The sequence below is a fragment of the Homarus americanus genome, unplaced genomic scaffold (genome assembly GCF_018991925.1).
Source record: "Homarus americanus isolate GMGI-L3 unplaced genomic scaffold, GMGI_Hamer_2.0 scaffold37032, whole genome shotgun sequence".
In the NCBI taxonomy this organism is placed as follows: Eukaryota; Metazoa; Arthropoda; class Malacostraca; order Decapoda; family Nephropidae; genus Homarus; species Homarus americanus.
The window spans coordinates 1,280,588-1,304,260 of record NW_024731852.1 but is presented as its reverse complement, the minus strand read 5'-3'; the positions used below and the strand labels follow the sequence as shown (position 1 = coordinate 1,304,260).

The 23,673-nt window shown below is 40.3% G+C and overlaps 1 protein-coding gene across 1 annotated transcript in view; it reads right to left on the bottom strand.

Moving 5' to 3' along the window:
- The window catches only part of LOC121867850 (chromatin-remodeling ATPase INO80-like), a 138,244-nt gene that overhangs the window by 9,471 nt on the left and 105,100 nt on the right, over positions 1-23,673 (bottom strand). The window contains exons 20-23 of the mRNA XM_042367973.1: positions 20,325-20,613; positions 18,948-19,100; positions 15,121-15,240; positions 3,503-3,608 (exon numbers count right to left, since the gene is read on the bottom strand). Of these exons, the coding sequence (XP_042223907.1) occupies positions 3,503-3,608; positions 15,121-15,240; positions 18,948-19,100; positions 20,325-20,613 (668 nt within the window). The remainder of the gene's footprint in view (positions 1-3,502; positions 3,609-15,120; positions 15,241-18,947; positions 19,101-20,324; positions 20,614-23,673) is intronic.

Below are 23,673 nucleotides of genomic sequence, written 5' to 3'. Positions count from 1 at the left end.
ACTGGAGTAATGTCACTAGTGGAGTTCCCCAAGGCTGAGTACTTGGACCATTATTATTTATTATATACATAAACAACATAGATATCGGAGTAGGCAGCAACATAAGTTATGACACTAAAATATGGAGCGTAATTAAATCAGACGAGGACTCCGCAAAACTACAGGAAGATTTAAAAAAAAAATTTGAATGGTCTGAAAAATGGCAGATAAAATTCAATGTGGACAAATGTAAAGTACTTAGTCTAGGAGATGTAAACAGGGAAACCAGATACCAGATGAACAACGATGTTTTAGAGAATCTGACTGTGAGAAAGACTTAGGAGTAATGATAAGTAGGAATTCTAAGCCAAGTAAACAATGTGTATTTGCTCAAAACAAGGCTAATAAAGTACTGTACTTGGGTTCATACAAAGGAGTGTTGGTTACAAGACCAGGGAGGTCATCCTAAAACTACATCTTGCGCTTGTGAGACCTCACTTGGATTACGCAGTGCAATTCTGGTCACCGTATTACAGAATGGATATAGAATCCTTGGAAAGATTTCAGAGGAGAATGACAAGACTAATCCTGGGCATTAGAAACCTTGAGTATAGAGACAGGTTAAAGCATCTTAATTTGCACTCCTTCGAGAGACGTAGAGTGAGGGGCAATATGATCAAGGTGTATAAATGGAAGTCAGGGCTAAACAAAGGTGATATAACAAAGGTACTCAAACTATCCAACCAGGAGCGAACTCGTAACAATGGTTTTAAATTAGACAAATTTAGATTTAGGCGCGAAACAGGTTAACATTGGTTTGGAAATAGAGTAGTGGATGAATGGAACAAGTTACCAAATATCATCATTAACTCGAACATGCTGGATAGCTTCAAACATTGGTTGGCTGGATATATGAGCAATAGGGGTTGGGTGTAAATGGGACTGCCCAGTATGGGCCAATAGGCCCGTTGCAGTTTCCTCCATTCTTAAGTTCTTATGTAGAATAAACTTCACTACTACTGGACGTTTCTACCTTACAGGGGAGGCAACTATATGTTACAGTAATGAATAACTGTATAACTGTACAAACCTCCCCAATGCCACAAGTTCCCTTATTCCAGCAGTGCCTAACATATGTTGCTGCCACATGCATGTTAAGTTGTGCACCTCACTGGAAGGTTAACAAAGCTGGGAGGTCTGTGTGCTCTTGGACGGCTTCCTAAGTATATGTTTACCATCTTAATTAATATGTCTGGAAATACAGACTCTGGACACCACAAGTTTAGGTCTATGTTTGTGGTGAAGAGTCTGGTGAACAAACTGCTCCACAATATTTATGCTGTCACCAACCTCTTTAATTTGTTCGCTGGTAAGAATTTAACACTCGACTAAAGGTTTACTAAACTAAGACAAACAGCAAATACCACTAGACAAGATGACCTTCACACAGCAGCAACGATTAACTTTCATGGAAGAGAGTCCCGGGTCTCCCTGCTGACAATACAGTTAAAGTCCAAAAATCCGGATGCCAGAAATCCGGACCACCCTACAATCCGGACTTTTCGAAAACTTTCAAACTTTTTAAATTTAGCGGGCTTTTGTGGGTTACGTGAATGAATGGAGTTCTTTTAAAAAAATTAATTTACATAATTCTAATAATAAAAGTAATTGTAAATTATAGGTAGCTAATTTTGTTAGTTTTGTAATTAGCTTGTCCTCAAATGTAAAATTTGTGGCACTATAAATCTTTTGTGTGTATGTGTGCATGCGTGAACGCCACAGCTACACAGCGACAACAAGCGACCACGCGATCGCCACTTTAAAACAAGCAATCAAACTGTGACAACGTATGTAATTTTTAGTCATACTCTTTCCATTTACAGAGTACAAGCCCATAATAATGGCTCCTAAAGTAGATAAACTTCGATGTGTGAACAGAAAGAAGAACACATTGAAATTGAGTGACAAACTTGAAATAATTAAGAAACTAGAACGTGGTGTGAGCAATACTGATCTAATGGAAACATACGACATTGGAAAGTCTACAATTTATGATACAAAAAAGGCAAAGAATAAAATTCTAGAATTCACAGCTTCTTCTGAGCCTTACATTAAAATTGCTGAAAGAAAAAGTTTACATTGGCCCAAATTAGAAAATCTTGATAAAGTGTTGCACGAATGGATTTTGTTAAAACGATCAGAAGGTATGGCAATTTCTGGGCCGATGCTTATTGCCAAAGCAAAGTCTTTTAAGGAGCAAATAAACATTGAATCAGAGTGCGCATTTAGTGATGGATGGCTTAGGAATTTCAAGACTCGGTATGGTATTAGACAGTTTGTTTACATTTTTGTCAAGTGTTGACTTTATTTTTCTTTAAAACTGCTCGTTTTGATAAATGAAGCATGCTTTACTTGCTAATGAATAAACTATCAAAATGTACCTGTTCATCTCTTCTTTATTCCTCCTTAAATTTGAATTTTAAAAGTACTGCCTGAGAATCCGGAAAATCCGAAAATCCGGACCGACCCAATCCCCAAGCAGTCCGGATTTTTGGACTTCTACTGTAGTTTCTAAGGACCAGTTAACATGTACCAACTTCAAGGGTCATTCCAAATAAAGTATAGGAGTAATCTACACACAAGGCCTCTCATGATAGCCTGGCTAATGTACACTAATACACAACTAAAGAATCAGGAGATAAGTTAACATTCCTAAACATCCAACTCAGGAAACATGTCACCAAAGATGCTGAAATATTCCAGCTAAAGTAACCAAACACACGCTCAGGACCCTTAACTTTAACTATACTTCACTTGTTCAACTGTTCCTGTCCTAAGAGAGACAGTCAGAATGGATCTAAATAGATAAGTTAGTCCAACAATTACCCTTCAACCATTACCCCTAACTACAGTAAACCCTTACCCAGCCTGGACTCCAACCTTACAAAAATGTGTGGCCAAAAAATTAATACAACCATCCAGACAAGCAAACAGAATGACTATTAAACCCACAAGCAGGTTGAGAATATCAACCTTGGATGAAACACACGGTCCAAGTGGTCACAGAGTTATTGGTAAAACAGACAAAAACAAAAGGTTGAGTAGTTTTAAACTTATCTCTAATTTCTGGTGTTTAAGTTCCTATCAGGTGATTGAAGCATATTTACTGAAGGCAAGATAATACAGCACCATCCGAGGATTAATGCATAACACCATAACATGAAGTGTGGGTGTGTGGGCCATTAACACCACCATCCTCTCAATATTTATATTTGGGGGAAGAGTAATGATGATTGAGGCAAAGACAAAAATAAACATTATTTATCATCATTGTCTCAGCTGTTGCAGGATAACAGTAAGATAACACACCAGGATAAAAGGCAAACTTACCTGGTAGTGTGACTGGCAGGATAACACACCAAGAACAAGTACAGAGAAACATTAATACCAGCCTAACCTAACCTAACATCTGCAGCTTGAAGAGGTGAGTGTGGGACAACTAGGGTAGGGAGGAGGATCTTACCTGGAATAAGGACGTGGCTCCAGCCCAGCTTGGGGTGGGCACCTCTCAGGCCACCTGAGTCTACTGCTGTCACCCGCTGCCGTCTCTCCGTCCACTCTTTCTCCAGCTGACAAACACAGATGACTGTTATAATAACTTTCTTGTTGTAAGATTTACACAAAAATTATATACAATATGTTGGCACAGATCCTAGATTAAAGATAAATACTGTACTGTATAATGTCTCAAAATACTGTATACAGGATTATTAGTTTTTCTTACAAATATTGTAGATTTTATTTATTTTTTAATTCCTACGAGCCCTTGTTTGTTGTACTGCTGGGCGGGCGGGACAAACACACACTGCAGTGTTCACCTCATGGCCCCAATATATCCACCTGTTTACCCCTGCTGCTCCACAACAGTTACCATCATCCATACCTCCTTATAGATCCACACCTTCACCCCATCCTTACACCTCCTCCTTGTCCCTCCTACCCACAGTTGTAAACTAACAAAATAAATGTTACTTGAGTACTGTACTCCAGTAACACTTTTGGGTATCTACTTTTTAAAAAGTACACTATTAAATTTTTTTAGTACTTTTACTTAAGTATTGTTATCTAATACTTTTACTACAATACAAATGAAAACACAAAAATCATTACTCATTACATGACTCAAACAAAGAGTTTTAATGTCTGTGGCAAAGTAAAAATATATTTTTAAATTAATTAATTATTTATTAACCATAGTAAAAGAGTTGTGTGGCTGGAGGGTAAGGTGTGGGTAGACACCACGCAGTCACATACCTAGAGGTCTTGTGAGGTCAGGTGGCAGTGGCCATGACAGCAGACTTTCCCTTTGATCTTCTTGTGTCCATTAGCACCTTTACCACCCACCTCACCTGGCCTACTCTCTATCTCCCCTCCCTCATCGAATCCCCTCTCTTCTCCCCCACCTTTCCTTCAGGAGCTACCCCACTACCTGCACCTGCTGCTTGTGAGCATCTGTTTAGTCATGCTGGGCTTGTTATTTATTATTTAATTAATATAATACACCCCAGGGGGCAACAAGCCTAGTCATAAGAACATGCTGTCAGACACTAATACATTGGTACTCTTGTCTCGCAAGATACGCTATGACTCGTGATATGGAAACAAAATTGATATGATTTAAGGATAATGGGAGTTACCACCACCAAAGTGTGGGTGGAGTAAAAGAATTAAATCTAAATTATTACGAATAAGTAGATGGTGACATACAGTGGCTAGTGACTCTCCCTGTGGTAGGAGGTCCCTGACAGTGGGACAGTCAGGGCAGTAGTGTTAAAGGGTGTTAGTGTTGGGACAGTTACAGAGTTTACAGGAAGAGAAGTGCAGGTCATCCCCCCCACATGCCAGATAGGTACCTAACCTAATGCCATCCGAGGCAACATTATGTCTGCGGACCATAAGTCCACGGCGAAGATACTTGTGTGGATAAGGAAGAAAGTGATCATTGTGTTGGGTGGATATATTTTCAGCCCATTCACCATTCCTGCGATGGATTGTAGGGACAGGAGCGGCTTAACGTATTCTCTTTCGGTAGGTCACGCTGGGCTTATATTTAGGCCCAAAAGATCCTGATTGGACAGCCATAATTTTGAGAATCAGTTAATGATTAATTTTAATAGAAAACTTTTCAAATAAACATGTGTAATGCTCAGTGTTTTTTATTTTTATCTTTAGTTAACTAGATTTTTATATATTACTGTGGATTTATTTTAATATTTGAGACAAATAACAATTTTGTTTACACTTTTTACTTTCAATACTTGAGTATTTTAAGACTGAGATACTGTTACTTATACTTGTACTTGAGTCACATTTTGCCATTGTAACAATACTTATACTTAAGTAACAAAGTCCAGTACTTTCTACAACTTCCATCTACTGTGTACCTCTGTTTACCAAGTTGCCACTTTCCATTCCCTCATAATGTCCTCACCATCCCTGCTCAGCTCTCTGTCTCATACTCTTTCATATGTTCACATCTCCCAAATAGTTTAGTACAAGTGATCGCGGGCCCTTCGTGCCCTTGTGAAAGTTTGAACGCTCGTAACAGCGTACAGGTAGTTCTGCTATAACGCGATAATTGTGTTCTTGTAAAATATCGTGTTATAGAAAATCGCGTAATAGAAATAACAGGGCTTATGGAGAAAATAGGGTTAGGTGCAGATTACTCGAAATCGAAAAAATTTAGTATTCAGCCTAACAAAAAGGATAGCACAGTCTAAATAAATGTTACATTCATATCTAATAATGAAATCATACAGTAAATTTAACACTTTACCTTGAAAAAATATGAATGTAACTTGATGGGGGAGAAGGGTGATTTTGAGGTTGATAACATTGAGCTTCTCTTCAAGTGTTATATCCTTTCTTTTACGATAATCACCGGGAATTCTATCATCAGAGCGCCTTTTGGAGATATTCTTCTTTACCATATTCACAGTTAATACCACAAAATTGGAGAAATAGTAAGCAAAAATCGCGTTATAGCAAACAAGCGTTCGCGTTATACAAATATTGTTCCGAATTCATAAATCGCGTTAGAGCAAATTCGCGTTATCAAAACACGCGTTATAGCAGAACTCCCTGTACAGCGAATGAGGGTGCGCCAAGTCCGTAGACTTGCATCGTTTTCCATCGTAAATGAAATTGTTAATTAATGCCTTCCTAAAGAAACCATCGACATGGGACCAGGTTTGATCCACTCTACGAATTTTTTGCGATTTTTCCACCAAGTTTGATGAAAAACGATTGTGCCGTTTCGGCTGCCCAGAACAGATACACACACACGGCTAGTCCTATAGTATATTAGATTTCCATTTGTTATTTTCTGTATCCTGTTTACCCCACATTTTGTTTACAACCAACCACCACCACCAAACTGACCATAATACAGCAGTACATGTTAATTACCAGTAGATCAGATGATTCATATAGCCCATAATACATGTACTATAGCTTAATTCTTGAGTCACCCCCTGAAATGTACGTTTTCTCTCCTATGTTCTAACATACCCATTCTCCCTGAGAAATGTCATGTTAATGTTTGTTAAATTGAAATTACGATTGAAAGCATATGTGTAGCCATAAGATATGTACAGCTTAAATTGTATGTAATTGTAGTGAAAATTGTAATATGCATAGTACAGTATAAACTAAGTATTCGAGTCAGTAATCTTGAGAGCTCTACTGTTTTTGTTTTTTGTTAAATTATCAAGTGTCAGCTTGTAACAAGAGTTATATTTCCTTGATCATAGAATGAAGAAAATCTGATGAATGTATTGAAATTATTGGCATTTTGATATTAACCCGTTGTAGTTATTAAGAGTACCTAGCCTCTCATCCAGTGACAGCATTTGAATATGTGCGGAGTTCTCACTTAAAGCCCTAAGTGAAGTGTCCAATCTGTATATTTTGTGACCACTGACAGCTCAAACACTGATTACATTATAACCATTAGCCTTAAGAAATACTTGTTAATCCTTAGAGATGCATTAATACAAAGTGTACATGAATCAAATTAATAAACTGTAATCACTACCTTGAGACATCACCTTAGACATTTTCTGCACCAAGCTGAGAGTGCCACATTCACCTACTCCTCCCATGTGTCTAACAGGTACAGTATTTGGAATCACTGTCCATGTAGTCCCTTCTAATGTATTTTGTTAAATAAGTCTAGTTTGTGCATTGTTTGATTAAGCAAGTAACTCTACTACGTTTTTTTTTTGTTTTTTTATGGGGAATATCCCACCCGGACACAGGTCATCGACCCACAATGGGGCCAGGGGGACGAAAAAAATAAGAGCAAAAAGAAATTAAAAATAAAAGAGAAAAAGACTATATTAATCTACACCTCGAAGATGCCGGAAAACCAGCCTTGTGAAACGAGACAAATTGTATGAGTATGGAAACACAGAAGAAGGCAGAACATTCCACAGTTTGGCTGTGTGAGGAAAGAAGGATGTACTACAATGGATTATTCTAGTGTGACCGACAGCCACAGAGAAACGGTAGGCATTGTGGGCAAGACGAGTGTTACGAGCCTACGGCCTAGCCGGCGAGACACAGGATGCCAAATCCACCAAACATTGCCCGTTAAAGTACCTGTAAAAGAGAGAGTGAAGCAACATTGTGGCGAAGAGAAAGGGAAGAAAGAAATCAACTAAAGGAGGAGAATTAATAAAACGAAATGCCTGTGATTCCACCCTATCTAGCAGTTGGACAGAAGAAGAGCCACCCCAGATATGAGAGCAGTACTCCAAGTTAGGACAAATGAATCCCTTATATACTTGAAGCAACTGCTCAGGAGTGAAGTAGCTACAGCATCTGTACAGCATTCCCAGCTTTCAGGAGGCAGCTTTAGCAATGTTGTGGAGGTGTGGCTTCCATGACATATTAGTCAAGAATATTATAATACAGTATTACAGCATGCCCTGACAATTCACAGATTTTTAATTTGCGGTCCTCTATTATTCATGGATAACACCCTGGATGTACCCAAGAATGTCTAAGGGTAGTTTCAAAGTTGCCGCCATTATTGCGGCCAGGACAGGGAACCATTTGTTGTAGAGACTAATTTCTTTTACCTGTATTGTATATGTGTGTGTGTGTGTGTGTGTGTGTGTGTGTGTGTAGACAAACACACAGACAAACACAAAACACATTCAAATATATAATAATGGGAAAATCTTCTCACAAATAATCAGAAACAAGACAACAAAATGTATTAAAAAATATCAGTCTACCCTCAAGTCAACTCCATGCTTTCATATAATTTTAACAACAAAGCATGGTGTTGACTTAAGGGTAGACTCTTACATTTTCAAAATTTTTTGTCTTGTTTCTGATTATTTGTGAGAAGATTTTTCCATTGTTATTGATTTGTACAGTGTGTGTGTGTGTGTGTGTATCTACACACACACACACACACACATATATACAATACAGGTAAAAGAAATAATTGTCCTAAGGGCAAACACATAAAGGGAATACCTGGTATACATATCTTTGTACACAAATAAAATGCCCCCCCCGGTTAACAAATGGTATTCACAGATTTGGCTATTTGCGGCCATTTTGAATAACCTAACCCCCGCAAATTTTAAGGGCATGGTGTATAAACATTTATACGTTAGTGTGTCGTGTGCTACCAGACCCACAAATGGTTTGTTTGTGGCTCTCACTCGCTACTCACAAGTGTCTAACAGGCATTGTGTGTCGATTTGTCACTGCCTTGAGGAGACAGCCAGGATGTCAGACAGCGACAAGATCAGTAGTGGAGGTGTGTGATGATCAGGGAGTGTTATCCCGGATGGACCTAGGTGTGTGATGATCAGGGAGTGTTATCCTGGGTGGACCTTGGTGTGAGATACAGACTCACAGTCAGGTTGTGTTATTGTCAGTATGGACAGATTACAAGAACAGTACATGCACTGTAACAGTACTATCAGATATAGTCCTAAGACTGAATAAATCAACAAAGACAAGATCTGTGTTTGTTATGGTTGTTGAGTGAATCAGCTGTACTAACAGTCGATGTGTTGATGTCAAGTTATCCCTGTGATTCCTAGTACAAAAGTGGTACATGTATCTGTCCTTTAGCAATCGTTTACTTATTGCTATTTCGGCTTAATGATTTAAAATTTTCAATACCCTTTGTTCTTTAACGATCTGCAATACAATGATCCTCGGTTAACGAGCGCCTCGGTTAACGAAATTTCGGTTAACGAATTACCTTCCATAAGATTCTTAACTTCGGTTAACCATCATTCCCTCGATTAACAAATTCCTTACGAGCGCCCCTCACCATGTTTTCGCTTGCACACTAGCTGTCGTATTAGTCCGCCAATACAGTAATCGGTTCTAGGGCTTAAATTCCTTACTATTTTAGTAAATATCAAGAAGTTTGTACTATTCAATAATTTTAAAAGTCTTGTATTAAAATTTTTAGTCATTTTAACAATTATTTAACATAATTTAAGTACTACAGGGAAACTAGTTTTTAGCATGCCAAACAGCCTGTCAACACACCATACAGGCATCAGTCTCTGTGTCTTATCAGTGGAGGTAACATCTTGCTTCAAACTCTCTTCAACATAAATGCTTTTTTTCTGTGTTTCCAGTCAAATTATTGGTCATTTTGATATTAATTTTACATATTGATGATATATAGCACAGTGCAGTGTTAATTTAAGGAAAATATTCTTTATTTACAGCAATTAAACTTAAAATATCACGTGTTAAAATTGTTTTTGAATCCAGCATGGGTCCCAAGAAATCAAGAAAAGCGATTTCAATCCAGGTGAAACAGGAAATTATTAAGAAACATGAAGAAGGCATTAGAACAACTGTGTCGACAATTCTTTCACAGAAAGACAAATTCAAGGAAGTGAAAGTGAGAGACAAATCTACCAGAGTGTTCAAAGGTAGACCCCTAATAGCAGAAACAGAGAGGTTATTTCTCATTTGGATTAAGGAAAAACAGATGAAAGGTGATTCAGTTTCTACTGAATTTATTTGTGGAAAGAGCCAGGGAAATATACGAACATTTAAAAGTAGATCAACCTGGTTCTTCAGGCACAGACTTTGAAGAGTTTAGGCCCAGCAAGGGCTGGTTCGAAAAATTTAAGAAAAGAAGTGACATTTTTAGTGTTGTTAGGCATGGTGAGGCTGCCAGTGCTGATAAGGAAGGGGCAGCAAAATTTTTAGTGGAATTTAAAGAACTGGTGGATACAGAAAATCATCTTCCACAGCAAGTGTTCAATGTGGACGAAACTGGGCTGTTCTGGAAAAAGATGCCCAAAAGAACATTCATCACCAGAGATGAAGCCTCTTTACCTGGGCATAAACCCATGAAAGACCGTCTCACTCTATTACTTGGTGCCAATGCTTCAGGGGATTTCCAACTGAAGCCTATGCTTGTCTACCACTCTGAGAACCCCAGGGTGTTCAAGCAACAAAAAGTGGTAAGAGGACAGCTTGGAGTTTATTGGAAGTCCAACCGTAAGGCATGGGTAACAAGACAGCTCTTTAATGAATGGGCTGTTGAGGTGTTTTGCCCTTCTGTGAAGAGCTACCTAACCACCAATAAACTCCCTTTAAAGGCTCTTCTCCTTATGGATAATGCCCCAGGTCATGACCCTCAACTTGCCAGCACTTTGGAGTCTCAATTTGACTTTGTGAAAGTGTTGTTTTTGCCTCCCAACTCTACATCAATCATACAACCAATGGACCAGAATGTGATCAGCAACTTTAAGAAGCTGTACATGAAGAAAATGTTTCGGAGTTGTCATCAGGCAACTACCACTGATCCTGATCTATCACTGTCACAGTTCTGGAAGACACAATACAACATCCTGGAGGCTGTAAAATTGATTGTGTCCTCATGGCAAGAAATCTCCACTAGATCCCTCAATTCTTCATGGAAAGTACTATGGCCATCAGTAGTGAAAGATTTTGAGGGATTTCAGGAAGAAGCAGAGTTGGGCCAGGAGATTGTGTCTATTGGTCAGTCATTGGGCCTTGAAGTGGAGGAGGAGGATGTAGAAGAGCTTGTGATGTCTTATGAGCAGGAACTTACTCCTGAAGACTTGCAGCAACTGGATGAGATGTTAGAGGCTGACAGTGGTGAGGAGGAAAAGGAAAGTGATGATCATATGTCAACTTCAGATTTGAAAGATGTTGTTGATCACTGGGAGAAGTTCAGGAAACTGGCTTCAAGGCACCGAGATGTGGAAAAATCAGAATTAGTTGAGGACACAGTGGTCTCCTTCTTCAAACATCAGTTAATGAATTTTTTTTTTTTTTTTTTACTTACTGGGCACTCCCCTACATCCTTGTGTAAAGTGAAGCGCAGAAGCGTCTACAGCGACCAACAGGGAAGCATGCTAAGTTCATGCTTGCCTTTATGTCTTATGAGTTAAGGGCGTAGAAGCATGAAGAGTCAAGGGCGTAGAAGCCTAAAGAGTCAGTGGTTTATGTCATCAAGTTAGTGGAAGCTCCAACAACTCCCTGAATACGAATTCGCAACTTTCGACTTACAACAGGTACCTACTTTACTGCTAGGTGAACAGAGACTAATGGGGGCTAGGAAGTAAGTCCAAACAACTTCCACCGGCCCGGGAATCGAACCCGTGACATCTCGCTTGCGAGGCAAGAACGGTACCGCTTCTACCACCGGTCCCCCCTCAGTTAATGATGAGGAGGAGAGATGCCCCACAGACAAAAATTGACAGTTTCTTCACTAAAAGGTAGCGGGAACAAGATGCTAGCCCTCAGCCTTCCACTTCAAGAAGGAGAGAGGATGTTCCTGCTGGAAAATCTGTCAGTCCAGAGGTTCCTGACATTTTCATGGAAGGTGACTCACCTTCCAAGAAACAGTAAAATGCTTCTCCTCCACCCCCACTTCCTTCTCTTCTCCCTTCTCCTCCTCCACCTCCCACTTCAAATTCACATCAGCATCATCATCCAGGAGCCTTCTACATACACATCAAAGTAAGTGTACTTTACTACCTTTTTTGTTGACTTTAGGCAATTTTCGGTGAGCTGGAACCAATTACCCAAAAACCCATTGAAACAATGGTTTCGGTTCACGAATTTTTCGGTTAAAGAGCAACCTTCAGGAACGAATTGTGCTCGTTAACCGAGGGACCACTGTATTCAATTTAGTGATCTTCGACTCACTGGAAAAATTCGGGAGGGAATGTGGAAAAACTGGGGATTATGTGCTCCAAGTGAGCATCATTACAATACTGTAATGTGGCTTATACTCTAAATAAAGAAAATAATGTACAGTAAATCCTCGTTTAACGTTGCCCCAATAACGTTGTTTCGTTATAACGTCAATATTCTTTAGATACCCGTGATTCGGATAACACTTTGTCGATTCGGTATAATGTAGTCACGGATTACTTTGTACGACGCATTTTTTTGAGCGTTACGATGCTCTCACTCACGGAGCATCATGCAGCGTCCCCAAGCGTCGCCAATCTTTGTTAGGCTTCCACAGCATTCGTGCATGTTTAAATGTGTTTGCTCTTAATACTGTACTCTAACAATTCGAAATGGCTTTCAAGCACCCATCAAGTGCTAGTGATGCTAGTGAAGAAGCAATGCAAGACCATTAGTCTCATTACGAAAATGGAGGTTTTAACCCGTATTGAGAAAGGTGAACGTGCTGTGGACATTGCTGCTTCCTTAGGTCTAACCCCCACAACGGTGCGTACTATCTGGACCAGCAGGGACAAGATTAAGGCTAGTGCTGGAAGTGGCACTTCTCTGAGTGCAACAAAGACAAGTCGTACTCGAAGTTCCGTGATTGAAAAGCTGGAAAAGATGTTGGCTATGTGGATGGAGGACCAGAATCAACGCAATGCCCCCGTGAGCCTTATGGTTATCCAGCACAAAGCAAAATCCTTGTTTGACGACTTAAAGGAAGAAGAGGGTGAAGGATCGAAGGAAGAGACTTTTACAGCCAGCCAAGGCTGGTTTCAACGATTTAGGCGCAGGTATGACTTCCACAATATTAAGATGACTGGTGAAGCTGCCAGTTCAGATACGGTTGCTGTCGAGACATTCCCGCCAGAATTCAAAAGGATTATCCAGCAAGGAGGCTACTCACCGAAGCCAGTCTTCAATGTGGATGAGACTGGTCTCTTTTGGAAGAGGATGCATGAGAGGACCTATATCTCCAAGGAGGAGAAAAGAGTGCCAGGTTTTAAAGCGGCAAAAGACCACATGCGCATTACACTGCTGCTTGAAGCAAACGCTGCCGGCGACTTCAAGCTGAAGTCTATGCTGATTTCTCGGGCTGCCAACCCACGGGCCCTGAAAGGTTACTCTAAGGATCACCTTCTTGTCATTTACAAGGCAAACAAGAAGGAATGGATAACCGGAGCCATATTTAGCCAGTGGTTAAACGTGTATGCCATCCCTGCACTGAAGGATTACTGTGCCAAGGAGAACCTTGACTTCAAAATTCTTCTTGTCATTGACAATGCTCCAGCTCATTCTCCCAATCTCGACGACTTGCATGACAGTGCAAAAGTTGTATTCCTGCCTCCCAACATGACAGCACTGATGCAGCCTATGGACCAAGGTGTCATCGCCGCATTCAAGGCGTATTATGCAATGTTTACAGTTCATGTTCGACATCACATGCTCAATTGATTCGTGTCCTTTGTTTGTGAAGTGTTTTTTGAGAGATACTCTGTAAAAAAGTTTTTTTTTCGCAAATTTAGCTGTTACCCATAAATACTGTATGAAAAGACTAAGCAAAAAGAATGTTTCACAGTGAGGACTAATAACAGTTTTCACCAGCGCTCACTGTTTACATCACGTGATCAGTTGAATCGCGCGGTTTCTGTCAATTGCTCTGTGATTTTCGCTGTTTTCTCCAATTTTGTTGTGTTAGCTATGAATGTGGAAAGACAAGGTAAGAAGAATGTTTCCAAGAAGCGTTCTGATGATCGAATTGCTGGTGGTGAACGTAAAAGAGGTTTACAAGAACGCAACTATTGCGTTGTAGCCAGCGCCATCCTAGCGAACGCCCGGGCTGTTATTGTGTGCTTTTTTGGGTGGTCAGTATTAACGGCACTAAATCCGATTAGAGTAACATCACTATCACTCACTAGTGGAGTACCCCAAGGCTTAGTACTTGGACCATTACTATTTATTATATACATAAATAACATACTGTAGATATAGGAGTAGACAGCAACATATATAAATTTGCTGAAGACACTAAAATAGGGCATGTAATTAAATCAGATGAGGACTCCGCTAAACTACAGGAAGATCTAAACAAATATTTTGAATGGTCCGAAAAATGGCAGGTGAAATTTAATGTGGACAAATGTAAAGTACTTAGTCTAGGAGATGTAAACAGAAAAACCAGATATCAGATGAAAAATGTTTTTATAGAGAAATCCGACTGTGAGAAAGATTTAGGGGTAATGATAAGTAGAAATCTTAAGCCAAGTCAACAAAGTGTATTTGCTCGAAACAAGGCTAAAAAAGTACTAGACGTACTTGGGTTCATACAAAGGAGTGTTAGTTACAAGACTAGCGGGGTTATCTTGCGCTTGTGAGACCTCACTTAGGTTAATCAGTTCAGTTCTGGTCACCGTACTACAGAATGGATATATAATCCCTAGAAAGAATTCAGAGGAGAATAGCAAAACTAATCCCGGGCATTAGGAACCTTGAGTACAGAGTCAGGTTAAAGCATCTTAATTTGCACTCCCTCAACAGATGTAGAGTCAGGTGTATAAATGGAAATCAGGGCGATATAACAAAGGTACTCAAAACTATCCAACCAGGAGTGAACTCGTAGCAATGGTTTTAAATTAGACATATTTAGATTTAGGTGCGAGATAGGTAAACATTAGTTTGGAAATAGAGTAGTGTATGAGTGGAACAAGTTACCAAACATCATCATTAACTTGAATACGCTGGATAGCTTCAAACATAGGTTGGATGGATATATGAGCAATAGGGGTTGGGTGTAAACGGTACTGCCCAGTATGGGCCAATAGGCCCGCTGTAGTTTCCTCCATTCTTATGTTCTTAGGAGTGGGAACTAACCTGTGAGGAGCCATAGATGAGGTAGGAGAGGCCCTCAGCAGTGTCAGAGTGAGCAGCCCTCACCCTCCACCAGGCAGCTGACCGGTCATGGCACACCACCTCCTTCTCCAAGCACTGAGCCTGTCACAACCAAGAAGAACATGTAGTCAACTCTCCCATGGTGTACACGGGCATGTATGGTGTACACAGGCATGTATGGTGTACACAGGCATGTATGGTGTACACAGGCATGTATGGTGTACACAGGCATGTATTGTGTACACAGTCATGTATGATGTACATGGTCATATATGATGTACACAGTCATGTATGGTGTATGTGGTCATGTATGGTGTACACGGTCATGTATAGTGTAGGGTCATGTATGGTGCACGTGGTCATGTATGGTGTACACGGTCATGTATAGTGTAGGGTCATGTATGGTATACATGATGATGTATGATGTACATAGTGATATATGGTGTACATAGTGATGTATAATGGTGTACACAGTATTGTATGATGGTGTACACAGTTATAGTGGTGTACACAGTTATAGTGATGTACACAGTTATGAATAATGGTGTACATAGTCATGTATAATGGTGTACATAGTAATGTATGATGGTGTACACAGTTATAGTGGTGTACACAGTTATGAATAATGGTGTACATAGTTATGTATAATGGTGTACACAGTGATGTATAATGGTGTACACAGTGATGTATAATGGTGTACACAGCTATGAATAATGGTGTACAGTTATAAATAGAGGTGCATCCTATCTTCAAGAAGGGTGAACATCACTCCATGAATAATTATAGACCAGTGAGCCTGACCAGCATAGTTTGTAAAGTACTTGAGAGCATTATAAGAGATGCCATGATGGAACATCCACTATGAAACAACCCTGTAAAGAACTGCCAACACGGTTTTATGCCGGGACAGCGTACCCCATGAGAGGCTGAGAATTAAACTGGAAGGGTACGGGATTCAGGGAAGTGTCCTAGCGTGGATCGGAGACTTTCTCTATGATCGCAAGCAGTGTGTGGTGATTAATGGAACAAAATCGTCATGTGTACCAGTGACAAGCAGGGTACCACAGGGCAGTGTATTGGGCCCATTGTTGTTTGTGTTTCATAAATGACATGCCTTATGCTGTACACTCCTCCATACAAATGTTTGTGGATGATGCCAAATTATTTAGAGAAATTAAGAACCAAACAGACTGTGAAGAGCTGGAGAAAGATCTCTTGTGAGCTTCAAGAATGGTTGAAGAAATGGCTGCTAAGATTCAATGTCACGAAATGTAAGAGGATGCACCTGGGACGTACCAACGGTAAGGAGACGTATCATATGTCCCAACGGGGCGAAGAAACTGCATTAATTGAGACTGAATGTGAAAAGGACCTTGGTGTGTATGTTGACAATGAACTGAAGTTCTCGGGCCATTGCGAGAAGAAGGTGAATCAAACAACTAAATTATTAGGTCTTCAAGAGTGAGGTGCTTCCCCGCCTGGAGTACTGTCTCCCCGTCTTGTCCACGAGATATACTAGGGACTGTCAGCTGATTGAAAATGTCCAAAGGAGGGCGACTAGACTGGTGCTGGCACTTCAGCAACTCAGAGAGATTAGAGCGCCTGCAAATGCCTAGCTTATACTACAGATGGGCAAGGGGCGACCTAATTAGGTGTATAAACATCTCAGCGGGCACTACTCAGTCGAGTGTCCATACCTGGAGCTGGCGGACACTCGCCCCACAAGGGGTCACAGCTCAAGGTTGAAGAAGCCGCAAGTCCAGAAAACTGTGAGGGGTAACTTTCTCAGAGTGAGAGTTGTGAACTCTTGGAACAACCTGCCAGAGAGTGTTGAGACGGCACCGAGTGTGAGCTGTTTCAAGACCAGAGTTGACTAACACTGGAGCAGGTTCAGATACATTCAGGAGCCAGTGCATGCCCAGTACTTGCCAACAGTGTGTAACAGAGACGTGATCGATTGCCCAAGCGGCTAACTAGTCGATCAGTGGTGAAGAGGATGATGGTAAAAAAAAACTAAAAACTACACAGTAATGTATAATGGTGTACACAGTAATGTATAATGGTGTACACAGTAATGTATAATGGTGTGCACAGTAATATATAATGGTGTACACAGTAATGTATAATGGTGTACACAGTAATATATAATGGTGTACACAGTAATGTATAATGGTGTACACAGTAATATATAATGGTGTACACAGTAATATATAATGGTGTACACAGTAATGTATAATGGTGTACACAGTAATAATGTTGTGCAGTACTTCATGCCAACACAACCCTGTAATATTTCTTATGTTTCTTTTAATATCTCTTTAGCCTTCATTGTGCTGTTAGATAATTTACTTTTAAAGAGATATTGCACATTAAGTGCAGAGGCTATTGGCTATAACTTGTAGGAAGAAGCACTCTGTTTAACCTGAAGTAATTATCCATAGTGATGGTGTTTGATATTTCTGCTGATCATCCCATTACCATTCTAAACAACCACAGTAAAACCTCTATTTAACGGACTATGTGGAGAGGAAAGTCCGTTATATCGAGGGTCTGTTAAATACACAATGTATACCTCAAGAAAAAGTTTTACACAACATCTATAAGTGTTTTCCAAAGTCTCATTATGTGGACTTGCCCATATCAGAGTGGATTACAGGAATATATATTTTGTACAGTACCACAATTTAAAAGTCCAAAGTTTAGTGAATTGCAAATTGAAAGTCCATGAAGGAGTGGGATTAACTGTACCCACATAAGTTTACAATGGAGAAGAAATTAGAAAAAAAATCACACTAGACAATGAGAACAATTAAAACCGTAGAGGACAAACACCTCCGTCAATCCCATTTAGTCTGGGGAAGTAAGTGGACTTGTCTCGCCAGAAAGTTACATTAATCAAGGTAAGGAAAGGCTCTGAGCTTTCCACCTCACTGAGGCTCAATCTTTGCCTTACAACAACCATGGACTGACACTACAAACACCTTATAGATGTTCCTACTGTAGGAGAAGGAACCCACAATGCCACAATGGCAGATATAATTTTTGTTCATGTTATGGCGACTCTGCAGTCATCATGTTCCTATTGGACGAGTATCATCTCGCTGCCTCTCATCCTCGTGGGCAGTGTGGCCGTAAGGCCTCCTGAGCAAAGCAAAGTCTATGAATGAGCAGATATAAACTATACCTGGTGTGTGAGGACAGTGTGTGAAGGTGGAAAGTATACAATGTTTACAAGCACTGTAGATGAGAAAGGTGCAGTAGGAGAGTCTGGAGGTCTCATTAGGGAAGTAAGATGGCCAGGTCCATGGTACCATACAATATCATTGTATTGTAAAGCAGAAAATGGATAATTGTGTCAAAGCATACTGGGCAGTGTCAGAGGTCTATTAGTAACCCACGGACCTGCCAATAAATACTGGTCTTTGCGCCAACACATGATAACGAGGATTAGGTTAAAAAAAGTTTTAGCAAGACTCAAAAATGGTCAAAACAAATGTGGTTTAAAAAATAAGATTATTACAAATTTATGGTTTCAACATCACCCAAGGCATCTTTATACAGTACTGTACAGTACTTGGATATCATGCCAGCATGCTTAAAATAATATTGTCAGGAATCAAACACCTTAAATCTTACTACAAGAATAATTCAAGACTTCAGTAACCCAAACAAAGATATACTGAAGGGCAGACTATGAGCAAACCACATCACAGTAAAGAATTTAGTGACATTATACCCTAAGGAAAAAAGTTGGATTAAATCATGACATTATTATTAACTTTAGAGTATCATTATTATCATTATGATACCTTGGAGCAGGTGTGTAGGAGGAAAGTTGGCAGGAAGGTGGGCTGGCAGGTGCGGATGATGGGGGGACGCTCCACATGTGGCATCTCAGGCAAAAGGCTCACCTCCGCCTCCCCGCTCTCCACCTCCTCCCCGTCTCCTATCTTCACCTCTTTCTGTCAGTTACACAATAATTTATGTTACACTTTTGTCTATCAAATAAAATAAAATAACTCTAAAAGGCTGTACCTTCCACATGTTGCTCTTGGATACTGTGACATTATATAACTGTACAGTACTTATGTCTAACATACATTAAGTAATCATATCTGAAATAGAATAAATTGTTACTTTCATATAAAGTAACATCAATTATAACTGATATCAAACTTATTTAAGGTTAACAGATTCTTGATTACAAAATGTGGGACAATATTTTTGGGAGTGGTGAAAAAGATAAAAAGAGGAGAAGGAGGGAGGGAGGGGGCGGGAGGTGAGGTGTTTGACAGTTGGCACCGAAGGTCTCATGTGTGTTTATTTATCAGTCCTTAAGTGACTAAGTTTTTCTCTTATAAAATGCCAGTGAAATGACCTGGGTGAATATAATTTACATTGCTGTGATTCTTGTAAGATAGTGATTAATTTGAATATAAACAAGCTATAATTTGCACTAGACATAACAATTTTAGTACCGTAATCATTTAGTACATGTACAGTACAGGTTTGTACTTAGGTCATTTATTTCTTTTATGTTTCTTTTAGTCAAACATATCATCTCACCTCCTGCTCACTTGCTCGCTCCCCCTCCCCCATCTGCCCAGCCAGGGTTTTAGGCTTACAGTTTTTATCTTATACAGCTAGACCCCGACTTACGACTGCTTCGACTTACGACCGTCGGGACTTACGATCGCTGCAGTTGTGACCATTTTTTTTTTATTTATTTTTTTTTTTAAATGACATGCATTTTCTATACCGAAACGTTTCCAGTTAATGTAGTCTCCATGTATAAATAGAAAATTATGGGGGCCCCATGTGCATTCAGCTGACTACATTAAAGGTAAGTGCTCAGTCACACTGTATCCATTCCTCATTATTTATTACTTTTACTGTACTGTATTTCATTGTAGATTTTTTTTTTTTTTTTTTATCTATGTCGGACTTACGACCTGGATTTGGGTCCCTAACCCCGTCGTAAGTCGGGGTCTAGCTGTATATATATATATATGTGTGTGTGTGTGTGTGTGTAATGTGTGGTTGAGACTGTTGACAAAGGTGCTAACTGAAAATAGCCACAAAGGGGTAATAAATTAAAATGTCATACATACACAATAAAACACAAGGTACGATACCTGTCATGGACAATTTAAAACACTAAAGCATAATATTTTCTTTGTACTTACTTTCTCAATGTGTTTTTTTGAGGAATGTTTTAATCCAGTGCTCGTTCTTCTGTGCGAATGTTTATGACCACCTCCAATTTTTTGTGGACTTCCCATTTTTTGTGAATGTCCAATTTTCTGTGGAGTACAAACTTTCCCAAACCCAACTTTGAGATCTGGCACGGCTGGTAAGGTGGACGAATCCTCATCTGGTATGACTGTCAATAAATCACAAGGAGTGTTTTCATTATCACAGATATAGCTCGTCTCTGACACTTCTTCTATCAACGGCATTCTTGCTTTCTTTGACCTGTGGAGAAAAAAGACAAATTTAGGGAAAGGATTAAGGAACTTATTTTACCTCGTATAAGAGGCACTCCGGGCCAGGTGTTGTATTTCAAAATTTTTAAACTTTGTGTTCTCTGGCATATATTACTTTTGTTGTGCCTACTACTTGACCAAAGCACCTCACCTTGTTCTATATGACAAAGAGTGTGCGAGTTGGATAGGTCTAAGTACAGTATTGGGGTACCTACAGTATGTTGAATTTTGAAGGGGTATTATATCTGACAAAAGTATCTGCCAGGATGGGTCTGATGACTTACAAAATGCTACAGTACATGCAACTCATAATGTCCTGGGAGGGTTGGTATGTGTGGATCTGTGGCATACTGATCCTACTACGTTTGGTAACCGAACATCACGTCAATTATGCTGAAAAAATACTGTACACATTGCATTACTTATGTTAATTAAACTATATACCAAAGTATATGAGTGACCCAATATCTATCATCTGTGGTCTCCTACTGTTTTACACAGAATGTGGTCAAACATTTTTTTTATATACACTCCTCGCCATTGCATTATGCGCGGAGTCGTGACGGACATAAGCAACAAGATGAAATCTTAATAAAAAATTAATCTGAGAAGTTAACAAACTTTCGGTAGTCTTTTGGCCTCCCTTTTCTCTTGAAACACTCCTGCAGGCGTGAAGGAACTGACTCTGCCAAGTTGTGGATTATTTGTGGGTCTAATTTATTCCACTCCTCAGAATGGCTGCCTCCAGCTTGGGGACAGTATTTGTGTCCTTGCCTTGTAGAAGAAGCTTGATAATGCTCCACTTATTTTCTCTCGGGTTAAGGTTAGGCAAATTGCTTGGCCAATCACTTATGAAGTCTACCTGACAGTCAACAAGCCATTATATTGCAGATTTTGCTGTGTGACATGGGGTACCATCCTGCATAAACACATCAGCGTGGCATTTTTCAAAAGACCCGGGCAAATAATCACAAAGCTGCTCCAAGTAGTTAAATTGGTTCATCATCACATTCCTAGGTAGCACAAGAAGATCACCAGTTCCAAAATACCAGAAGCAACCCCACACCATTAGTGACTCAGAATGCTTAACTGTGCTAAAAGTGAACTTGGGGTCAAACGAATCACTCCCGGGGTGCCTGTACACATTAAAAGAACGACTTCCAGTAAAAGAAAACGTTGCCTCGTCACTCCACAGCACGTGCTGCCACTTGATCGTATCCCAGTGAGTGTTAGCCTTGGCAAAAGCAACCCTACGCTGCCTCTGGACAAGGGTGAGGAATGGCTTCTTGTGTGCATGGTGGCTGTGAAACTGCAGGTCGTATGGATGTGACGGTGAACGGTCCTTACAGAAACATCACCTAGAAGTCTAGGGTTTTTTCTTTCAATTCCCTTGCTGAGAGACGTGGATTAGCATCAAGTTGCCCCTTAAGAATAGTTAATGTGCGTTGGGAAGTTTTTTAGCCTTCCCTGGCCGTCCGCTGAGCACTGGTATTGCCAACCTGTCAACATCTCGATATTGTTTAATCCAAATCTGAACTGATCGTTCACTCACACCATTAATTCTTGAGATTTCCTTTACAGGTTTCTTGCCCTTATGCAGACTAATAATTGACACTATCTGCTCTTTCGTTAAATCTTTCCTCTTGCCCATTGTGGTAAAAAAAAGCAAAGAAACTCTGGGCATTGTGGCAAAAAACAGGAGCAATTTCGGGGGGGGGAACTCATAAATCTTCATTCACAAAATTTACGCCGGCAACTCGTGAACGTTTTGATTGCTGGCTGACTTCTCCTCGAGTTTCCTTTCGCTGCCAGACTTACAATGCCTGCCTCAGCCCCAGCTGGCTGGCATGGAGGGGTGTGAGACACTTCAGCAAAGATCACTTCCCGTCGACCACCTCACGTATAATGCAATGGCAAGGAGTGTCCTGTACATATACAGTACTTGTTATTGGCTCCAAAACCCAATGTAGGGTGACAGGTTCAATCCCCAGCCAGAGTGATACAGCTTCTTGTTCTCCTGTTAAAGCTTATGACAACCTCACACCTTAATCGTTATCTTTTTTTTAATGGGCATTAGCCCACCTGGGCACAGGCCATTTGATAATGACCCACATCAAGGCCTGGGGGGCAAAATATAGAAGAAGAAGAAGAAGAAGAAGAAGAAGAAGAAGAAGAAGAAGAAGAAGAAGAAGAAGAAGAAGAAGAAGAAGAAGAAGAAGAAGAAGAAGAAGAAGAAGAAGAAGAAGAAGAAGAAGAAAGAAGAGGAAGAAAGAAGAAAGAAGAAAGAAGAAGCAGAAGAAGAGGAAGAAAGAAGAAGAAGAAGAAGAAGAAGAAGAAGAAGAAGAAGAAGAAGAAGAACAAGAAGAAGAAGAAGAAGAAGAAGAAGAAGAAGAAGAAGAAGAAGAAGAAGAAGAAGAAGAAGAAGAAGAAGAAGTAAAGAAGAAGAAGAAGAAGAAGAAGTTAAAGAAGAAGAAGAAGAAGAAGAAGAAGAAGAAGAAGAAGAAGAAGAAGAAGAAGAAGAAGAGGAGGAGGAGGAGGAGGAGGAGGAAGAAGGAGGAAGGAGGAGGAGGAGGAAGAAGGAAGGAAGGAAGGAAGGAGGAGAGGAAGGAGGAGAAGGAAGGAAGGAAGAAGAAGAAGAAGAAGAAGAAGGAAGAAGAAGAAGAAGAAGAAGAAGAAGAAGAAGAAGAAGGAGGAGGAGAGGAAGGAGGAGGAGGAGGAGGAGGAGGAGGAGGAGGAGGAGGAGGAGGAGGAGGAGGAGGAGGAGGAGGAGGAGGAGGAGGAGGAGGAGGAGGAGGAGGAGGAGGAGGAGGAGGAGGAGGAGGAGGAGGAGGAGGAGGAGGAGGAGGAGGAGGAGGAGGAGGAGGAGGAGGAGGAAGGAGGAAGGAGGAAGGAAGGAGGAGGAGGAGGAGGAAGGAGAGGAGGAAGGAAGGAAGGAGGAGGAGGAAGGAAGGAGGAGGAAGGAAGGAAGGAAGGAAGGAAGGAAAGGAAGGAAGGAAGGAAGGAAGGAAGGAAAGGAAGGAAGGAAAGGAAGGAAGGAAGGAAGAAGAAG